At 45.4% G+C, this 23187-nt stretch overlaps 2 protein-coding genes across 4 annotated transcripts in view; both read left to right on the forward strand.

Moving 5' to 3' along the window:
• LOC140069408 (cathepsin K-like) overlaps positions 1-23187 on the forward strand; it is a 69770-nt gene that overhangs the window by 13414 nt on the left and 33169 nt on the right. For 2 of the 3 annotated variants that reach the window (XR_011848788.1, XM_072115084.1), the window contains exons 1-2: positions 20298-20438; positions 22872-22998. Coding sequence is in view for 2 of the 3 variants with exons in the window: in XM_072115084.1 (XP_071971185.1) it covers positions 20410-20438; positions 22872-22998 (156 nt within the window). In the remaining variant the exon portion in view is untranslated. Of the gene's footprint in view, positions 1-20297; positions 20439-22871; positions 22999-23187 lie in introns of those variants that run through there. The other variant, XM_072115085.1, reaches the window with a different exon arrangement.
• The window catches only part of LOC140069409 (cathepsin K-like), a 35879-nt gene continuing 33035 nt past the window's right edge, over positions 20344-23187 (forward strand). The window contains exon 1 of the mRNA XM_072115087.1: positions 20344-20438. Coding sequence (XP_071971188.1) covers positions 20410-20438 — 29 coding nt within the window. The 5' untranslated portion in view covers positions 20344-20409. The remainder of the gene's footprint in view (positions 20439-23187) is intronic.

A 23187-nucleotide genomic window follows, 5' to 3' on the forward strand; every position in this document is an offset into this window, starting at 1 on the left:
CACTCTTACAGGGGAGGGACATAGATTTAGGATTAACCCTTATAGAAAGGATAGTTCCAGAGATCCTACTCTTCTTGTGACTTTGTGCCATCCTGCTCATGTGGTGGGAAATATTCCATATGGAGAGATGATGCGATTGAGGAGACATTGAAGCAAAGATGATGATTGTAAGAAAGAAATAATAGCCCTGAAAAGTTGGTTGTATAATGGAGGTAACAGGTGATGGGACAATAGGGAGGCTGAGAATAAGATCAGTAATGTCAGACAGTATAGGTTGTTGGGAAAACAATTGGAATCTCAGGATATTTTAGTCTTCTCTGCAGGATTTAGCAGACAGTTTTTGAGCATTAGGAAAATCATTCATAAATATATTTCTATTTTGTTCCAAGACTCTGAATTAGTTCTGATTACAGTATTAGCTCCTACACTATATCACCAAGCTTGTGTAGCAGTCGTATTACTGGCCAGACATGGCTGAATTATCCGGCAATGTAAAGCTTGTGCCTTTATTACACTGGGTGATGCCTTTACTTCATCAGTAACAGGAGAAAGTTTCCCTATAAATCATATAAACTGTAATAATTACAATGTAATTTGTGTAATCAAGTGTAACAAACAATAGCCCCCATTTATCAGTAACAGTGCAGTCTGTACTATGTGCAGATGTTGGACATACAGCAGGTCCACTAAAATCAGGATTAGACACAGGGGCGTAATTTGAGAGATTACAGAGGGTACGGGAGCAACCGGGCCCAAAAGGTTTAGGGGACCCAAAATGTCACATTCCCATATGAGAAGACTAGTTATAATCCATAGACTTTGCACAGCTTCAGGTTACGCCACTGATTAGACACCATTTGTCTGACGTTTCTAATGAATCTGTAAACATCTCTTCTGCTTCAAGACATTTTTGAGAAGGACCCAACAAATCAACAAACAGCGTTTCTTGGCTGGAGAGATTGTACCTCCTATTACGGGAGGTGACATGAGGAATCGGTGACCTTTTGGGTGTTTATGCTGGAGAGTAGACAATCATCTGGTAGCAATAAAAGACTGGACCTGATCCTCACCTATTAGGGATGTTACCTATAGATGTGGGTCTTTCTCTTCTTATATTTCCTTGGGTCTATACTGTAACATATCTTGTGTTTTAATGTTGGATACAATGTATAGTGTCTGACACAATACATCGTACAGGCAGAGGCTTTCACTCTTCTTTCTATACATATAAAGAATTTTTGTTACGTAAAGTTAGCTAAAACCTATAACCATGGATCTATGAGTAAAAATAATTTTAGTTATTTTTTGATATATGGACTGACATAATAATACTGTGCTGTAACTATAGCTTCAAGGCTCCTTGTGTTACAGAAGTTATATGGTATCAGAATACCATACCTTCTATATATTATATGTCAGTATAAACATGTTACCTAATCTGATATAACTCATCCCAATGTATCCGATTTCTTTCTTGTTTGAGAACATGATGGACATCATATTGATGGATTTTATATTTACCTGCTCCTGTGCTCGGCGCGGGGGAAGGTCGCGTTTGGACGTGAGTTATGTGACCGGGGTGAGGATGGATCCTCCTCCCTGCATGACACATAAGGTGGGAGATTTAAAGATGAAAAGATGAATACACTTCTATGTGTTAGGAAACATGACTAAAACCGAATCATGGAAATGCGTTGATCATTCTTATTCTGTCTTGTTTGCAAGTGTTTATACTGGAATAAGGCATTGGATCTGAAGATTTTCTGGAGTATACACGGAGCGCTGAGTTCCTCTTCTTTCAACAAGTATATGTCCTACGGCTGTGGATTACACCTGTCGTGCACCGCACTACTTGTTTGATTCAATGAACGAGGAGTTTGAGTGAGCTGGAGTCTTCACCCACAGGTGATCGTGTCTTATCTAATTGTGAGTGTCAGGACCGCTCCTGCAACCCATGTCCCAAGTCGCAGGCGCACCCGTGTGTCTCCCTGTAACCCCTCACGTCAGTAGCAGCCTTCCTTACCTCTCCACGTTCCACCGGCGGTCCCCTCGCTCTGGCCCGTGCGCCCCTGTCTCCTAGAGCGCACACGCGCTGGCATTCTGAGATTTAAAGAGCCAGCGCGTTGGTATCTGGCGTTGCCCATCCGCCCTCCCTGTTAAATTCCAGGGCCCTTATGGATCTTTGCGCCTAGTGCCCTAGAGAAAGCTTGTTATGTCTTTATAGTGATTTTCCGTTGTTACCCCGATTCTTTTCCTGACTTTGCTCCTCTGCCGCCAGCCCTGATCTTCTGGCCTGTCCCCGACCATGATCCTGCTAAACAACTCTGTACTTCTGCTTAGCGAAGGATACTTTAGGTATGGACACACTTGGGCTCATTTACTTACCCAGTCCTGTCACGATCCAGCGACGCGTTCTCCGTCGAGGATTCGGGTCTTCCGGCGATTCACTAAGGTCGTGCGCCCGATGTCCACCAGGCGACACATTTTTTTAAAAAAATACCACGTTTATTCAGAATCCGTTGGGTTTTCAGACGGTCACATGCATGCCGGCGCCAATGCGCCACATTCCGGTTGCGTGCGCAAAAAACCCGGGGCAATTCAGCGCAAACCGTTAATTTTCGGGAAACGCGACGAAAGAGAGCGATACGGGCCCTTAGTAAATGAGCCCCATTGTTCTGAAAATACCAGAGGAGGATGGGAAAAACGCATATAAACAAAACATATACACTCACCGGCCACTTTATTAGTTACACTTGTCCAACTGCTCGTTAACACTTAATTTCTAATCAGCCAATCACATGGCGGCAACTCAGTGCATTTAGGCATGTAGACATGGTCAAGAAAATCTCCTGCAGTTCAAACCGAGCATCAGTATGGGGAAGAAAGGTGATTTGATGCCTTTGAACGTGGCATGGTTGTTGGTGCCAGAAGGGCTGGTCTGAGTATTTCAGAAACTGCTGATCTACTGGGATTTTCACGCACAACCATCTCTAGCGTTTACAGAGAATGGTCCGAAAAAGAAAAAACATCCAGTGAGCGGCAGTTCTGTGGGCGGAAATGCCTTGTTGATGCCAGAGGTCAGAGGAGAATGGGCAGACTGGTTCGAGCTGATAGAAAGGCAACAGTGACTCAAATCGCCACCCGTTACAACCAAGGTAGGCAGAAGAGCATCTCTGAACGCACAGTACGTCCAACTTTGAGGCAGATGGGCTACAGCAGCAGAAGACCACACCGGGTGCCACTCCTTTCAGCTAAGAACAGGAAACTGAGGCTACAATTTGCACAAGCTCATCGAAATTGGACAGTAGAAGATTGGAAAAACGTTGCCTGGTCTGATGAGTCTCGATTTCTGCTGCGACATTCGGATGGTAGGGTCAGAATTTGGCGTCAACAACATGAAAGCATGGATCCATCCTGCCTTGTATCAACGGTTCAGGCTGGTGGTGGTGGTGGTGTCATGGTGTGGGGAATATTTGCTTGGCACTCTTTGGGCCCCTTGGTACAACGCCACAGCCTACCTGAGTATTGTTGCTGCCCATGTCCATCCCTTTATGACCACAATGTACCCTGTAACATCTGATGGCTACTTTCAGCAGGATAATGCGCCATGTCATAAAGCTGGAATCATCTCAGACTGGTTTCTTGAACATGACAATGAGGTCACTGGACTCAAATGGCCTCCACAGTCACCAGATCTCAATCCAATAGAGCATCTTTGGGATGTGGTGGAACGGGAGATTCGCATCCTGGATGTGCAGCCGACAAATCTGCAGCAACTGTGTGATGCCATCATGTCAATATGGACCAAAATCTCTGAGGAATGCTTCCAGCACCTTGTTGAATCTATGCCACGAAGAATTGAGGCAGTTCTGAAGGCAAAAGGGGGTCCAACCCGTTACTAGTCTGGTGTACCTAATAAAGTGGCCGGTGAGTGTATATTTAAAACATATATGAGAGAATTTGAGCAACTAACATGTAAGTATAATATCTGATCTTTTGTTTAATCCTTTGGGCTGTCTTCTCTGTAATGTGAACATCCAGAATGTTTCACGGTTGAGCAGTTTACGCTCCATGTCCCCTCCTCTCACTGGCTGTGACACCTTTTCAATGTCTGTCCACGAAAAGCCATCAGTCTGTTTGTCATGGAAGTCCCTAAAGTGTTTAGAAATAGAGACATTGCTTATGTCTGACATGTTTAGCCGGGTCCTAACTTTGAGCGGACCAGCCGTATGGCCCACATGCTGCTTTCTACACTTCTCACAGGACGCCACATATATCACATTAGAGGTGTTACAATTAATGTAGGACTTGATGCTGTAACTTTTACCAGTAACCGTCGAAGACCATGTTACCTTTCTTGATGTATTCACAAATTTTGCACAGTTTATGACCACATTTATGGAGACCTTTATATGTCAACCACGTCGGTTTTCTAATGTCCTAGCTAAGGAACATACTTGGCAACAAATCAGTGCCCGTCTAGCAATGCACCTAAAACTCGAGGACACAGTGGGGGTCATTTACTAAGGGCCCGATTCACGTTTTCCTGACGTGTTACCCGAATATTTCCGATTTGCGCCGATTTTCCCTTTATTGCCCCGGGATTTTGGCGCATGCGCTCGGATTGTGGCGCATGGGCGCTGGCATTCACACGACGGAAATCGGGGGCGTGGCCCAACGAAAACCCGACGGATTCGGAAAAACCGCCGCATTTAAACAAAAAAAAGGGTCGCGGGACTTGCGCTTACCTTCACTAGGAATAGGCTGGTGAACTTCAGTGCATTCCGGCGGGCCTTGGCGGGCTTCAGCGCAGCAGCGACACCTGGTGGACGTCGGAGGAACTACCTTAGTGAAGCCCGGCCGGACCGCAGAGAACGTGCCGCTGGATCGCGAATGGACCGGGTAAGTAAATCTGCCCCAATCTGTCACAGAGCAGGCTCCTATACCAACATAGAAACAAATTTCTTGATAATATTTACAATCTGCCTCTATTGGTTACTAAACAAAGTAACAAATGTAACACCATTTATTGTTCCTCTGGTATTATTTTTGTTATGTTTGTGGCTGCTGAGATGTCGTGCCTATTATATAATCTCTGTGTAAGTCTCCTGTCCAAACTGTGACTTTCTGGTACAAAATCCACGCCAAGTGAACAGTTGCGGCTTAGACGCATATTTTTGACAACATGTTTGAGATGGCAGGATGTTGCCAATAGTGTAGTATTACCTGCAACTTTTTTTCTGAATGGTTTAACGATTACTTTGTCTTTTACCCCTGTAAGACTAATGTCCGAAAATTCGATGGACTTGCCTCCATATAAATTGGTGAATTATAGATTCATCTCATTCGTATTCCCAAATTCAACAAAAGATAAAAATATGGTTTCAGACCCCTTCCAAACCCATACCAGGTCATCACTATATGATCATATCCATCCCCGGTCTTGCATGACTGGTGTTTGGAGGCTTGCGTGTTCTCCTCACTCACACCACCTGATCAGTGACGTCACAGGGCCGGGCTTTTTAAATATGTGTGTTACCTTGCTAATGTTAGATCACGATTAAGACACATTTATCAAGATGTCTGCAAGTCAGAATATTTCTAGTTGACAACCAATCACAACCCCCTTTTAAAATATTCATGAGCACTAGTAAAATGAAAGCTGATCTGTGATTGTTTGCCATGGGCAACTAGAAATATTCTGACTTTCAGACAGCTTGATTAATCTGCCTCATAGTGTCGAAATTTGTTGTACCAGCGCGCTTGTCTGCGTGTATTTTATACAATAAGGAAAGAATATCCGTACGTTGGGTTTCCAGTGTGGTTGAGAGTGCAGGACTCATTGGAAAGTCTTTCTTGATCCCGGGTTCCATCCTGTATTAACCCCTTAACAACGAAGCCACTTTTTACCTTCCTGACACGGCCCATTTTTTCAAATCTGCCCTGTGTCACTATAAATGGTTATAACTTTGAAACGCTTTAAAGGGAACCTACCACCACGAATCTACCTATAAAGGTAGATCGGGTGGTAGGTGGATGTATGGGACGTGAGGATAGGCCTTTTTAGAGCTAATCCTCACGTCCCCGCTAGCGTAGCATAAACTTTATTGCCCTAATATGTAAATTTTATTAAGCGGCTACTGGGGCGTGGAGTAGCCGGACACGAGGCTACACGGCGCGGCTACTCCACGCCCCAGTAGCCACTTTCCCCGCCTACCCTGTGATCTTCGGCGCGCAGCACCTGGCAGCTGCGCGCCCTCGTCCGAGAAGCCGGAGTTCTGCGCATGTGCAGTAACTCCGGCCTCGTTCCCGAGATCGCGCATCCTCGGGCCTGCGCTCGGGCCACGCCCCAGTAGCCGCTTAATAAAATTTACATATTAGGGCAATAAAGTTTATGCTACGCTAGCGGGGACGTGAGGATTAGCTCTAAAAAGGGCTCACGTCCCATACATCCACCTACCACCCGATCTACCTTTATAGGTAGATTCGTGGTGGTAGGTGCCCTTTAACATATCCAAGTGATTTTAGAATTGTTTTCTCGTGACACATTGGGGCAGATTTACTTACCCGTTCGGTTCGCGATCCAGCGGCGCATTCTCTGCGGTGGATTCGGGTCCGGCCGGGATTCACTAAGGTAGTTCCTCCGCTGTCCACCAGGTGGCGCTGCTGCGCTGAAGTTCCCTGAGGCCCGCTGGGATGCCCTGAAATTCACCGGCCAATACCTAGTGAAGTTAAGTGTAATTTTTGCGACACATTTTTTGTCTTAAATGCGGCGGTTTTTCCGAATCCGTCGGGTTTTCGTTCGGCCACGCCCACCGATTTCCGTCGCGTGCATGCCAGCGCCGATGCACCACAATCCGATCGCGTGCGCCAAAATCCCGGGGCAATTCAGGTACAATCGGCGCAAATCGGAAATATTCGGGTAACACGTTGGGAAAACGCGAATCGGGCCCTTAGTAAATGACCCCCATTGTACTTCATGTTAGTTGACAAATTTTGGTGGTATGTTTTGCATGGGTGAAAAGAAAATTGTCAATTTTTTACAATTTTACTGGGAAAAAATATAGAGGAAATCTCATTTGTTTTTGCATCGCCATCTTTTCGGAGACGTAACTTTAATATTTTTTTGTTGACAGAGCTAATTTAGGGCTTATTTTTTACGTGTTGAGTTGTCCTTTCAATTGATACCATTTTGGCGCACATAACTTTTTTTGATCACTTTTTAGAACATTTTTGTGAAGAGATTTTATGAAAAATTTTTGGTGAGTTTTTCGAGTTTTGTTTTTACAGCGTTCACCGAGCGGGCCCAATAACGTTTCTGAGTTATTGTACGGATTGTTACGAACGCGACAATACCAAATATGTGGGGGTTTTTGGTGATTTTGTGTTTTTTTCACTTTATTGCATGAGAATAGGGAATGTTTGTGTTTAGGGGACTTTAACTTTATTGAATTAATTCTTTTTATTAAAAAATGTTTTTATTAAATGTTTTTAACTGTTTTTTATCACTTTTACAGGTTAGCTTGTCCACTGATCACTTGTTCAAGCTATTCTTCACCTTACACAGTGTAATACAGCTGTATTACACTGTGTAATGTAACACACTGAGCAATAGTACTAGTACTGCATTTTGCTCGAACGAACCTCCCGCCATGCAGTACTATTACGTCAAATGTCGGGAAGGGGTTAAGATGGATCGAGGATCATTCAACTATAGGTGAAATTTAAAACTCAGACAGTGATGTACAGCGAATTGGACATCGATAATGCGGGGCAATTCATGGTGGGTCCAATCAGGTGCGAGTCTATACATGTGCAGGTATAGTACTTTTTTGGTCTCCAGCACTTTCACTTTCTGGCCCGGACCAACAATTTTTCCTCCAAGCTAAATAGCCTTACTGTAATGTAATCCCCTAAGCCTCCTATCGATAGTGTACGATATGTCGCATTCAGATACCAGCATGCTTCCTAGTATACAGCCTCAGCATGCTACAGGGAGGAGGGGGAGTAAGGGAGGATTCCTATGTATTGCCCTACAGTTAGACACATACATTTCATTCGTAATTTTGTATTAGCGCTTATTGCGGTTCGCTTAGGCACACTGCTGAATCTAAAATTGTGAAAAGCAAGTTAGCCCCCCCCCCCCCCCCGACATGTTTCGCCACAGAACGTGGCGTCCTCAGGGGTACCGGGGCTATAGGAGGACACCATGTTCTGTGGCAAAACATGTCGGGGGGGGGGGGGGGGCTAACTTGCTTTTCACAATTTTAGATTCAGTTTAAATTTTCACTTATAGTTGAATGATCCTCGATCCACCTTTTAAAGATTATAATTAAAGGTTAAATTTTAAGTGACAAATGGGTGATAATGTCCCTATACGCCTAATTTCTTTTTTTTTTCAATACTGAATGCAATGCACACCCAGTCACACTGGTCACAATAAGTAACCATCCTATATTACACTCCAGGGTTGAATAGGTTAGTTGCCAGTGGCGTGACAACAGCCGTTGCAGCTGCTACGGGGCTCGCCCTGCATTGGGGCTGGGCACGGACGGCAGTACCAAAATTTGTTAAGGCCGTTCTTCCAGGACCGTACGTCTCTGCTCTCCCCTTCACCCATCCCACCTCCTGCTAGGGCAGCTCATCTGTGCACCTTCCTGCTAGGGCAGCTCATCTTCGGGTTGCCGGCCTTCCCACCAGCTCCCCTCCTCTTCTGGGCACTCTGTGCTCAGCCTCCCGGCCCGCCCGTCGTCACATCTAGTCTTCGGGTCCCCGGCTCACCCACCGGGGCATCTCATCCTTGGGCCTCCGTCCCGCCAGCCACAGCACCTTATTACCTCATCTTCAGTCTACCAGCCCCCCCACCAAGCAACTTATCATCGACCTACATCCAAAATGCATGTAACTGCAGCATTAGATAAGTTTAGATATATATGTTTAGATGTGATGCATGTATCTATCTTTATGTGCATATATATTAAATTCTGTATGTGTGTATATATACTGTATGTGTGTTTATGTATATGCTGTGCATATGGTGTGTATATGCTGTGTATGTACTGTATATACTGTATGTATTAGTGTATAAATGTATATAATGTATACCCGCGATGGCTACCCCTCCACTCCAGAGGGGCCATACCCGCGATGGCTACCCCTCCACTCCAGGGGGCCATACCCGCAATGGCTACCCCTCCACACCAGGGGCCCAGACCCGTGATGGCTACCCCTCCACTCCAGGGGGCCATACCCGCGATGGCTACCCCTCCACACCAGGGGCCCAGACCCGTGATGGCTACCCCTCCACTAAAGAGGGGCCATACCCGCGATGGCTACCCCTCCACTCCAGAGGGGCCATACCCGCGATGGATACCCCTCCACTCCAGGGGGCCATACCCGCGATGGCTACCCCTCCACTCCAGAGGGGCCATACCTGCGATGGCTACCCCTCCACTCCAGGGGGCCATACCCGCGATGGCTACCCCTCCACTCCAGGGGGCCATACCCGCGATGGCTACCCCTCCACTCCAGAGGGGCCATACCCGCGATGGCTACCCCTCCACTCCAGGGGGCCATACCCGCGATGGATACCCCTCCACTCCAGGGGGCCATACCCGCGATGGCTACCCCTCCACTCCAGAGGGGACATACCCGCGATGGCTACCCCTCCACTCCAGGGGGCCATACCCGTGATGGCTACTGCTCCACACCAGGGGCCATAAGTCTCTTACATTTAGGGCAATATATAAGATACCAAATAGCAAAACCTCAGTGGCCTCCACTTTAAATGTATCACTTCAGATGACTGGCTATTAATGAAAATGAGCAATGCCGCATCATAAAATATAATAATAGTACATAACCAGCCTGCTGGTCTGAATACAAACAGCCAATTTGTACCTGTTCCTATATACAAAGCACATATGTTAACTGCATGTGATAAAAACATCCTCCATGATCTGTAAGTGCTACCAAATATAATAGCTCTTTATAAGTAAAAATTATTATTATATCATTTAGTTATTATATTTGGAGTGTTAGCAATAAGGGACCTTCATAGAAATATTCAAAACACTTATCACCTACAAGGAGGAGACCTGGGAGCGAGACATTTCTGACGCCATTCTCTCCACCACCTCCTTCTCACCAATAATCATAAATCAGTTCAGGGGCACCACCTCCAATTACCTAAAGCTATTATAATCCGCCAGCACTGCCCCAGGACCCAACACAGCAAGAGGCTAAAATGTGCTGTGTAAATATATGTGTGGGACCATGTGAATCTCCACCATCACCAATTTTTTCAAAATCCAAAGACCCCTATGGCACCCCCAGAGCATCTTACACAACTATGAGCAGCAGTTACTACAACAGCCTCCGACCATGTGCTGAGCCCTTTCCCTGTACACTTTATGGGAATGAATGCTGTTAGTCTTGTACGGGGCTTTTTAGCACCAGCTCCAGCACCATCTGCCCCCTATGTAATGTATACATATGACCACATAAAGTCTTATACTCAACTGCATGCACATATAGACTGAGGATGCATGTACTCCCCTCACTACTGCACCATCCACCCCTATGCAATATATACATGAGAATATATAGGGGCAGATTTACTTACCCGGTCCATTCGCGATCCAGCGGCGCGTTCTCTGCGGTGGATTCGGGTCCGGCCGGGATTCACTAAGGTAGTTCCTCCGACGTGCTGCGCTGAATTTCCCAAGGCCCGCCAGAATGCACTGAAGTTCACCGGCCTATTCCTGGTGAAGGTAAGCGCGAGTCCCGCAACACTTTTTTTTTTTAAATGCGCCGGTTTTTCCGAATCCGTCGGGTTTTCGTTCGGCCACGCCCCCCGATTTCCGTTGCGTGCATGCCAGTGCCGATGCGCCAAAATCCCGGGACAATACAGGGAAAATCACCGCAAATCAGAAATATTCGGGTAACACGTCGGGAAAACACGAATCGGGACCTTAGTCCTTCACTCATGTCTGTAGTGTGTGAGGCTACGGGTGCAGTTACACTCCTTCAGTCATGTCTGTAGTGTGTGAGGTAACTGGGTGCAGTTACACTCCTTCACTCATGTCTGTAGTGTGTGAGGCAACGGGTGCAGTTACACTCCTTCACTCATGTCTGTAGTGTGTGAGGTAACTGGGTGCAGTTACACTCCTTCACTCATGTCTGTAGTGTGTGAGGTAACTGGGTGCAGTTACACTCCTTCACTCATGTCTGTAGTTTGTGAGGTAACTGGGTGCAGTTACACTCCTTCACTCATGTCTGTAGTGTGTGAGGTAACTGGGTGCAGTTACACTCCTTCACTCATGTCTGTAGTGTGTGAGGTAACTGGGTGCAGTTACACTCCTTCACTCATGTCTGTAGTGTGTGAGGTGACTGGGTGCAGTTACCTTCCTTCACTCATGTCTGTAGTGTGTGAGGTGACTGGGTGCAGTTACCCTCCTTCACTCATATTTGTAGTGTGTGAGGTAACGGGTGCAGTTACACTCCTTCAGTCATGTCTGTAGTGTGTGAGGTAACTGGGTGCAGTTACCTTCCTTCACTCATGTCTGTAGTGTGTGAGGTGACTGGGTGCAGTTACCCTCCTTCACTCATGTCTGTAGTGTGTGAGGTAACGGGTGCAGTTACACTCCTTCAGTCATGCCTGTAGTGTGTGAGGTAACTGAGTGCAGTTACCCTCCTTCAGTCATGTCTGTAGTGTGTGAGGTAACTGGGTGCAGTTACACTCCTTCACTCATGTCTGTAGTGTGTGAGGTAACGGGTGCAGTTACACTCCTTCAGTCATGCCTGTAGTGTGTGAGGTAACTGAGTGCAGTTACCCTCCTTCAGTCATGTCTGTAGTGTGTGAGGTAACTGGGTGCAGTTACACTCCTTCACTCATGTCTGTAGTGTGTGAGGTAACTGGGTGCAGTTACACTCCTTCACTCATGTCTGTAGTGTGTGAGGTAACTGGGTGCAGTTACACTCCTTCACTCATGTCTGTAGTGTGTGAGGTGACTGGGTGCAGTTACCTTCCTTCACTCATGTCTGTAGTGTGTGAGGTGACTGGGTGCAGTTACACTCCTTCAGTCATGTCTGTAGTGTGTGAGGTAACTGGGTGCAGTTACACTCCTTCACTCATGTCTGTAGTGTGTGAGGCAACGGGTGCAGTTACACTCCTTCACTCATGTCTGTAGTGTGTGAGGTAACTGGGTGCAGTTACACTCCTTCACTCATGTCTGTAGTGTGTGAGGTAACTGGGTGCAGTTACACTCCTTCACTCATGTCTGTAGTTTGTGAGGTAACTGGGTGCAGTTACACTCCTTCACTCATGTCTGTAGTGTGTGAGGTAACTGGGTGCAGTTACACTCCTTCACTCATGTCTGTAGTGTGTGAGGTAACTGGGTGCAGTTACACTCCTTCACTCATGTCTGTAGTGTGTGAGGTGACTGGGTGCAGTTACCTTCCTTCACTCATGTCTGTAGTGTGTGAGGTGACTGGGTGCAGTTACCCTCCTTCACTCATATTTGTAGTGTGTGAGGTAACGGGTGCAGTTACACTCCTTCAGTCATGTCTGTAGTGTGTGAGGTAACTGGGTGCAGTTACCTTCCTTCACTCATGTCTGTAGTGTGTGAGGTGACTGGGTGCAGTTACCCTCCTTCACTCATGTCTGTAGTGTGTGAGGTAACGGGTGCAGTTACACTCCTTCAGTCATGCCTGTAGTGTGTGAGGTAACTGAGTGCAGTTACCCTCCTTCAGTCATGTCTGTAGTGTGTGAGGTAACTGGGTGCAGTTACACTCCTTCACTCATGTCTGTAGTGTGTGAGGTAACGGGTGCAGTTACACTCCTTCAGTCATGCCTGTAGTGTGTGAGGTAACTGAGTGCAGTTACCCTCCTTCAGTCATGTCTGTAGTGTGTGAGGTAACTGGGTGCAGTTACACTCCTTCACTCATGTCTGTAGTGTGTGAGGTAACTGGGTGCAGTTACACTCCTTCACTCATGTCTGTAGTGTGTGAGGTAACTGGGTGCAGTTACACTCCTTCACTCATGTCTGTAGTGTGTGAGGTGACTGGGTGCAGTTACCTTCCTTCACTCATGTCTGTAGTGTGTGAGGTGACTGGGTGCAGTTACCTTCCTTCACTCATGTCTGTAGTGTGTGAGGTAACTGGGTGCAGTTACCTTCCTTCACTCATGTCTGTAGTGTGTGAGGTGACTGGGTGCAGTTACCCTCCTTCACTCATATTTGTAGTGTGTGAGGTAACGGGTGCAGTTACACTCCTTCACTCATGTCTGTAGTGTGTGAGGTAACTGGGTGCAGTTACACTCCTTCAGTCATGTCTGTAGTGTGTGAGGTAACTGGGTGCAGTTACCTTCCTTCACTCATGTCTGTAGTGTGTGAGGTGACTGGGTGCAGTTACCCTCCTTCACTCATGTCTGTAGTGTGTGAGGTAACGGGTGCAGTTACACTCCTTCAGTCATGTCTGTAGTGTGTGAGGTGACTGGGTGCAGTTACCCTCCTTCACTCATATTTGTAGTGTGTGAGGTAACGGGTGCAATTACACTCCTTCACTCATGTCTGTAGTGTGTGAGGTAACTGGGTGCAGTTACACTCCTTCCGTCATGTCTGTAGTGTGTGAGGTAACTGGGTGCAGTTACCTTCCTTCACTCATGTCTGTAGTGTGTGAGGTGACTGGGTGCAGTTACACTCCTTCAGTCATGTCTGTAGTGTGTGAGGTAACTGGGTGCAGTTACCTTCCTTCACTCATGTCTGTAGTGTGTGAGGTGACTGGGTGCAGTTACCCTCCTTCACTCATGTCTGTAGTGTGTGAGGTAACGGGTGCAGTTACACTCCTTCAGTCATGCCTGTAGTGTGTGAGGTAACTGAGTGCAGTTACCCTCCTTCAGTCATGTCTGTAGTGTGTGAGGTAACGGGTGCAGTTACACTCCTTCAGTCATGCCTGTAGTGTGTGAGGTAACTGAGTGCAGTTACCCTCCTTCACTCATGTCTGTAGTGTGTGAGGTAACGGGTGCAGTTACACTCCTTCAGTCATGCCTGTAGTGTGTGAGGTGACTGGGTGCAGTTACCCTCCTTCAGTCATGTCTGTAGTGTGTGAGGTAACGGGTGCAGTTACACTCCTTCAGTCATGTTCACATAATGTTATAAGAGATTGCTCCCATGTAAATTACCATAACCACAGTGTATAATGTAATAAGCTGACAGGCAGTCATGTCTGCCATATATAAGATGGATGAAAACTTGGATTATATACATGAAGAGACATGGATACACAATAAACTCCATCTTATTTGTGATTTCTGAGGTAAAAATCCTTCTATACCAGTGGTCCCCAAACTACGGCCCGCGGGCCACATGCGGCCCGCGGACCGTTTTTATCCGGCCCCTTGGAGCGCCAGCGGCTCCTGCTGAGACCCCCGGCAAGTCGCGGCAGTCAGGCAGGAGCCTCCGTCCGTCCGGACAGGAAGCTCCTGCCCGCCACTGAATAGTGCTCGACGCGGCCGATACGGCCGCTCGAGCACTATTATTACAGGTGGAGCAATGTGGCCGGAAGACGACCCCGGCGCACGTCGCTCCGTGAACCTGAGTGTGCGGCCGCGTGATGACGTCATCATGCGGCCGCGCACCCCTTTCCCGGCCGACAGCAGCCCGTAGATAGAAGACTCGGGAGCCGCTGCCAGAGGTGAGTATAGGATTTTTTTTTTTTAACCAGCAGCAAATATATTTTGGCGGCCGGGGGGCCCTGATATAAAAAAAATAATTAATTATGGGGGCCTTAAATATAGTATAGGGCAGTATAGGGAATAATTAATAATAGAGGGGCAGTATAGGGAATAATTAATGATGGAGGGGCAGTATAGGGAATAAATAATGATGGAGGGGCAGTATATGGAATAATTAATGATGGAGGGGCAGTATAGGGAATAATTAATGATGGAGGGGCAGTATAGGGAATAATTAATGATGGAGGGGCAGTATATGGAATAATTAATGATGGAGGGGCAGTATAGGGAATAATTAATGATGGAGGGGCAATATATGGAATAATTAATGATGGAGGGGCAGTATAGGGAATAAATAATGATGGAGGGGCAGTATAGGGAATAATTAATGATGGAGGGGCAGTATAGGGAATAATTAATGATGGAGGGGCAATATATGGAATAATTAATGATGGAGGGGCAATATATGGAATAATTAATGATGGAGGGGCAGTATAGGGAATAATTAATGATGGAGGGGCAATATATGGAATAATTAATGATGGAGGGGCAGTATAGGGAATAATTAATGATGGAGGGGCAGTATAGGGAATAATTAATGATGGAGGGGCAGTATATGGAATAATTAATGATGGAGGGGCAGTATAGGGAATAATTAATGACGGAGGGGCAGTATAGGGAATAATTAAGGATGGAGGGGCAGTATAGGGAATAATTAATGACGGAGGGGCAGTATAGGGAATAATTAAGGATGGAGGGGCAGTATAGGGAATAATTAATGATGGAGGGGCAGTATAGGGAATAATTAATGGTGGAGGGGCAGTATAGGGAATAATTAATGGTGGAGGGGCAGTATAGGGAATAATTAATGATGGAGGGGCAGTATATGGAATAATTAATGATGGAGGGGCAGTATAGGAAATAATTAATGATGGAGGGGCAATATGGGGAATAATTAATGATGGAGGAGCAGTATAGGGAATAATTAATGATGGAGGGGCAGTATATGGAATAATTAATGATGGAGGGGCAGTATATGGAATAATTAATGATGGAGGGGCAGTATAGGAAATAATTAATGATGGAGGGGCAATATGGGGAATAATTAATGATGGAGGAGCAGTATAGGGAATAATTAATGATGGAGGGGCAGTATAGGGAATAATTAATGATGGAGGGGCAGTATAGGGAATAATTAATGATGGAGGGGCAGTATAGGGAATAATTAATGATGGAGGGGCAGTATAGGGAATAATTAATGATGGAGGGGCAGTATAGGGAATAATTAATAATAGAGGGGCAGTATAGGGAATAATTAATGGTGGAGGGGCAGTATAGGGAACAATTAATGATGGAGGGGCAGTATATGGAATAATTAATGATGGAGGGGCAGTATAGGGAATAATTAATGGTGGAGGGGCAGTATAGGGAATAATTAATGATGGAGGGGCAGTATAGGGAATAATTAATGATGGAGGTGCAGTATAGGGAACAATTAATGATGGAGGGGCAGTATATGGAATAATTAATGATGGAGGGGCAGTATAGGGAATAATTAATGGTGGAGGGGCAGTATAGGGAATAATTAATGATGGAGGGGCAGTATGGGAAATAATGATGGAGGGGCAGTATAGGGAACAATTAATGATGGAGGGGCAGTATAGGGAATAATTAATGATGGAGGGGCAGTATAGGGAATAATTAATGATGGAGGGGCAGTATGAGAAATAATGATGGAGGGGCAGTATAGGGAATAATTAATGATGGAGGGGCAGTATGGGAAATAATGATGGAGGGGCAGTATAGGGAATAATTAATGATGGAGGGGCAGTATAGGGAACAATTAATGATGGAGGGGCAATATATGGAATAATTAATGATGGAGGGGCAGTATAGGGAATAATTAATGATGGAGGGGCAATATATGGAATAATTAATGATGGAGGGGCAGTATAGGGAATAATTAATGATGGAGGGGCAGTATAGGGAATAATTAATGATGGAGGGGCAGTATATGGAATAATTAATGATGGAGGGGCAGTATAGGGAATAATTAATGACGGAGGGGCAGTATAGGGAATAATTAAGGATGGAGGGGCAGTATAGGGAATAATTAATGATGGAGGGGCAGTATAGGGAATAATTAATGACGGAGGGGCAGTATAGGGAATAATTAAGGATGGAGGGGCAGTATAGGGAATAATTAATGATGGAGGGGCAGTATAGGGAATAATTAATGGTGGAGGGGCAGTATAGGGAATAATTAATGGTGGAGGGGCAGTATAGGGAATAATTAATGATGGAGGGGCAGTATATGGAATAATTAATGATGGAGGGGCAGTATAGGAAATAATTAATGATGGAGGGGCAATATGGGGAATAATTAATGATGGAGGAGCAGTATAGGGAATAATTAATGATGGAGGGGCAGTATATGGAATAATTAATGATGGAGGGGCAGTATATGGAATAATTAATGATGGAGGGGCAGTATAGGAAATAATTAATGATGGAGGGGCAATATGGGGAATAATTAATGATGGAGGAGCAGTATAGGGAATAATTAATGATGGAGGGGCAGTATAGGGAATAATTAATGATGGAGGGGCAGTATAGGGAATAATTAATGATGGAGGGGCAGTATAGGGAATAATTAATGATGGAGGGGCAGTATAGGGAATAATTAATGATGGAGGGGCAGTATAGGGAATAATTAATAATAGAGGGGCAGTATAGGGAATAATTAATGGTGGAGGGGCAGTATAGGGAACAATTAATGATGGAGGGGCAGTATATGGAATAATTAATGATGGAGGGGCAGTATAGGGAATAATTAATGGTGGAGGGGCAGTATAGGGAATAATTAATGATGGAGGGGCAGTATAGGGAATAATTAATGATGGAGGTGCAGTATAGGGAACAATTAATGATGGAGGGGCAGTATATGGAATAATTAATGATGGAGGGGCAGTATAGGGAATAATTAATGGTGGAGGGGCAGTATAGGGAATAATTAATGATGGAGGGGCAGTATGGGAAATAATGATGGAGGGGCAGTATAGGGAACAATTAATGATGGAGGGGCAGTATAGGGAATAATTAATGATGGAGGGGCAGTATAGGGAATAATTAATGATGGAGGGGCAGTATGAGAAATAATGATGGAGGGGCAGTATAGGGAATAATTAATGATGGAGGGGCAGTATGGGAAATAATGATGGAGGGGCAGTATAGGGAATAATTAATGATGGAGGGGCAGTATAGGGAACAATTAATGATGGAGGGGCAGTATGAGAAATAATGATGGAGGTGCAGTATGGGAAATAATTAATGATGGAGGGGCAGCATAGGAAATAATAAGTGGTGGGGGGAAGCATAGGAAATAATTAATGATGAAGGAGCAGTATAGGATATGTGCAGTGTACAGAGGAATTTCTTATTTTTTTTTATTTTTTAACTTTAGTCCGGCCCTTCAACGGTCTGAGAGGGACCGTGAACGGCCCTCTATGTAAAAAGTTTGGGGACCCCTGTTCTATACATTGGGGGTCATTTACTAAGGGCCCGATTCGCGTTTTCCCGACGTGTTACCCGAATATTTCCGATTTGCGCCGATTGTACCTGAATTGCCCCGGGATTTTGGCGCACGCGATCGGATTGTGGCGCATCGGCGCCGGCATGCGCGCGACGGAAATCGGGGGGCGTGGCCGAACGAAAACCCGACGTATTTGGAAAAACCGCCGCATTTAAGAACCGAAAATGTGTCGCTCGGGACCCGCTTACCTTCACTCAGACGGCCTCGGTGAATTCCGGCGCGTTAAAATGCTTTTCAGCGCAGCAGCGCCACCTGGTGGACGGCGGATGAACTGCCTTATTAAATCCCGGCCGGACCCGAATTCAGTGCAGAGAACCCGCCGCTGGATCGCGACTGGACCGGGTAAGTAAATGTGCCCCATTATGTATAAGCTGATTCTACACTAGTACCTGATGTGTGAGGTGTATGTGGTGGCTACAGTGTGATATAACCTCAGTATTATACTCCCCCAGACAGCAGACATGTTTCTCCATGGTCTTCTGGTGAGAGAAAGAGGAAAAGAGACACAGGACAGGAAGTGCTATCTACTGCTGGGCCCCATCTCTCTCATAGTACCACCCTATACACTATATACTATGCCCTCTCACAGTACCACCCTATACACTACATACTATGCCCTCTCACAGTACCACCCTATACACTACATACTATGCCCTCTCACATACACCCTCCCCTACATACTATGCCCTCTCACAGTACCACCCTATACACTACATACTATGCCCTCTCACAGTGCCACCCTATACACTACATACTATGCCCTCTCACAGTACCACCCTATACACTACATACTATGCCCTCTCACAGTACCACCCTATACACTACATACTATGCCCTCTCACAGTACACCCTATACACTACATACTATGCCCTCTCACAGTACCACCCTATACACTACATACTATGCCCTCTCACAGTACCACCCTATACACTACATACTATGCCCTCTCACAGTACCACCCTATACACTACATACTATGCCCTCTCACAGTACACCCTGCCCTACATACTATGCCCTCTCACAGTACCACCCTATACACTACATACTCTGTCCTCTCACAGTACCACCCTATACACTACATACTATGCCCTATCACAGTACCACCCTATACACTACATACTATGCCCTCTCACAGTACACCCTGCCCTACATACTCTGCCCTCTCACAGTACCACCCTATACACTACATACTATGCCCTCTCACAGTACCACCCTATACACTACATACTATGCCCTCTCACAGTACCACCCTATACACTACATACTATGCCCTCTCACAGTACACCCTGCCCTACATACTCTGCCCTCTGAAAGCAGAACCCACCTATATTAACGGAATACAACTACATAAAATTCCAGCGTTATTGGTCCCTCCATGCCAAAGTCATGTCCCCCCTTTGCTTATGGCTCCGGGGGTGTCTATTTCTACAAAAGGCAATGAAGAAGTTGAACTTTTTTGTATAGGCTTCTTTGGTGTATGACTGTCTGATACGAAATTTGATACAATTGCTCAATAAGAACGAGACGAGAAGGATATGTCACCCAAAATGATGTCTTATTTCTATGATGATCTGATGAAAACCCAGTTAACCCCTTAATTTATATGGAGAGAGAGATGGAAGTAGGGGTCAGAAGACTGACCTTTGTGTATGTGTATGGATTGTTAGAGATCAGTTAGTCTTTTCTTTGTCAACTTGAGGGCGGTTTGGCAGCGATTTCGGAATTGTTTTTATTTTCTGAAACAGATAAACTCAACAAACATGTAAAATGTCTTCCTTGTGTGTCATGTTTCTGGCCCGGTTAAGGCAGGAGAGCGGAAAATCTGACGCCTGCTGCCTCTATTTGGAATTTGGGGAAGGTGGGAGGGGAGGTCTTTTTGCTCCAGCTATAAGTATAGCCACCTGCGGACAGCCCACATGAGTTTCCTCGTGACCACCTGATTCATACACAACCTTTGCTAAGATTCCCACTTCTCTCTACAAGTGAAAGCGGAGCGGGGGTCTCTGGGCTGAGAAAAGTTTCCTTGTGAGGTTCCTCGAGGTGCGACTGCCTGGCATCTGGTTACTGTGCGCCAGCCAAAAAATGTCCGAGGAGATTAACCGATTCGGGAGGTAAGATGCAGATTAATCTTATTTATAGGTAGAAGATATTGTATGTGGGAGAAGGGTTGGAGACAGTGTTGGTCTTGAGTTCCTTGGGCCCACCAGATAAAATGATTCTAGGGGCCTATATCTCATTCATAAAGTCCTAAGATGCAGACCTCCGTAGCTTCAAAGTTGGGTTGTCTTCTGAGGAACCTCTGAAATCCATTCATAAGTTAAAGGACACCTGTCATCAGGTCTCTGTCACTATTTCTGTCACTACTACCTGTTGGAGCAGCTCACAAGGATCCATCACAGCCTTTATCTAGTTATTTCATACATTATTCATTGTAAAATCATCTATTCTTTATCATGTAAATCAAGCTGGTCACATGGTCAGAGGCAGTGATGTCACCGCTGTTCCCCCGCCCCTCTCCTCCCCCTGCTCATGTCTGTGTGTAATGTATAGTAAAGCATGGCTAGTGTCTGTGCTGCATCTGCTGACATGCTGCATCCTCCTAATACACAGAGACACAGACATCAGCTACACAGGTACCTGACATGTTCTGCTATAAAATGGCTGCCTGGAGCTGTTGTATCTCTCCTATACACACAGGCTGCAGGGGGCGCCAGCTCCATGAAGCACATCATTATACAGCCTCACACCATTATACAGGCTGTCAGTCAAGCACTGGGGGTGTGGCTGTGCCTCCCACTCATGAATAAGCTGGACAGCTTGAATATGCTAATGACTCATTGGATATTTCACAGGTCATTTGCATACAGCTTTAGGAACTCATTGCTTAGGTTTACAGGGATGTAGAGGGACAATGAATGGATAGAGGCAATGCTCGCTAATGGCAGTTTATGAAAATCTATTTAGATTAGGGGGGTTATTTTGCATGACAGGTTCTCTTTAAAGCTTTTAGCATCAAGGGTCCGTAACGCACCCTTATGATAGAGAATCTCTAACCTGAAATCAAATTCTAAAATCTGCAACTAAGGATTTATGTACAGGAATATATTATATTAAGATAATTGTCTTTTATCAAAGAGAATATTTCCTTTGATGATGTTGCTCCTCTGATTCTGGCACAGTTGGAATATTTTCTCTAGTCCCCACCATTCCCAAGATATGAACAATGTTAGCTTTTCCTATCAATATGCTAATTAGGCTAATTTCTACTGTCAGGTGGGTGGTGCTCAGCTGGTGCTGATAGCCTGGCACTGCCCAGGTGACAGTATACAGCATAATTAGCATTTTGGGTGCCAATACTAACTACAAGGGAAGAATTTTAATACGTTTTCCGAGGTGTTGGAAAACAATGCCTCCTTTTGCTACCTTGAAAGGAAAAGCCCCCTAACATCAAGTATGACCTACAAGAAGCCTAATAGCAAGATGGGGGATTAAGCCAAAACAGTATACCTATTCTTGTAGGTCATACTTGGTGGTAAGGGGGCTGCCTTTAAGGTAGCCAAAGGAGGCATTGTTTTCCATTTAACATCTTGGAAAATATATTTGCATTCTTCCCAGAATTCCCTAGTGGAGCATCTATGGTTTTAGTCTCCACACGCCTTTAAGGTGGCCTTAATTGGCAAACTCTCCATAAGGAGAACACTCACCTTCTGATTACTAACTACAGTGACCGACTCCCAACTGTAGACAGCGCTGTACAATGTTTCGACCTGGTTGGGTCTCCTCAGTACAGTGTAGGGAACTGATTTGGCTGTGTGAGAGGCTATTGACTAGGGTCAGACAGTAGGTGTTCTCCTTAAGGAGAGATTGCCAATTAAGGCCACCTTAAAGGCGTGTGGAGACGTAAAGCCATAGATGTTCCTTCTGGAATAGATATACTGGTTTGGCTTAATCCCCATCACCCATCACCATGTTATTAGGCTTCTTGTAGGTCATACTTGGTGTTAAGGGGGCTGCCTTTCAAGGTAGCAAAAGGAGGTATTGTTTTCCATGTAACACCTTGGAAAACGCATTTGCATTCTAACTACAGTGACTGCTAACGAAAAGGAATAGAGAGAAAACTCGAACTACACCAGAATCAGTAGAGCAAAACCTATTACAAATTGGAAGGAGTTGGAGATGATGGACGTGGTGATAGGTCCTCTTTAAGAGACACTGTCATTCATGCTAGAACATTAGGATCGCTAAATGGGGATATGTTCTGAACATACAGAGACCTGTAGACCAAAAGGATCAACTGTTGGCCAACCATCTCATACACAATAGATAGTTGGCCAGTCTGCACACACTTGGTGGGTTTTGCTAAACTAAGTCTTCTCCTACCATCATCTAGTCTTCTTCTTTGCCTATTTTTATGAGATTACAGAAGTTCTTGCAGTGTTGAACCATCAGATGCTAAAATATTACTCCACCATTGATACAAGATGTCATAGTACTTGCATCTGAATGTTCCCACCTGAATTACGTAAACTCTTGTTTCCCTGCAGTATAATGATCCTGCACCTTGTGCTCCTGGCCCTTCCATTGGTTAGTGCAAGTGATTTCTGGGATGACACATTGGACTCGGAATGGGATCAATGGAAAAGAACTTATCGGAAGCAATACAATGGAAAGGTAACCTTTGTTATATAAAGAGGTAGCCCCTACAGGTTCAGGAGTTTTAGGGGGGAAACTGGTCCATTACTTACCCCATGAAAGTTATTGGAGCAGCATTTACGTTTATGATTGTACCCCCAACTGTTATACCCCCCAGTGATCCAACACCTCTCCTGGCCTGGGTGTTTTGTGGGCCCAATTAAATAA

The sequence above is a fragment of the Engystomops pustulosus genome, chromosome 7 (assembly GCF_040894005.1).
Source record: "Engystomops pustulosus chromosome 7, aEngPut4.maternal, whole genome shotgun sequence".
Taxonomy (NCBI): domain Eukaryota; kingdom Metazoa; phylum Chordata; class Amphibia; order Anura; family Leptodactylidae; genus Engystomops; species Engystomops pustulosus.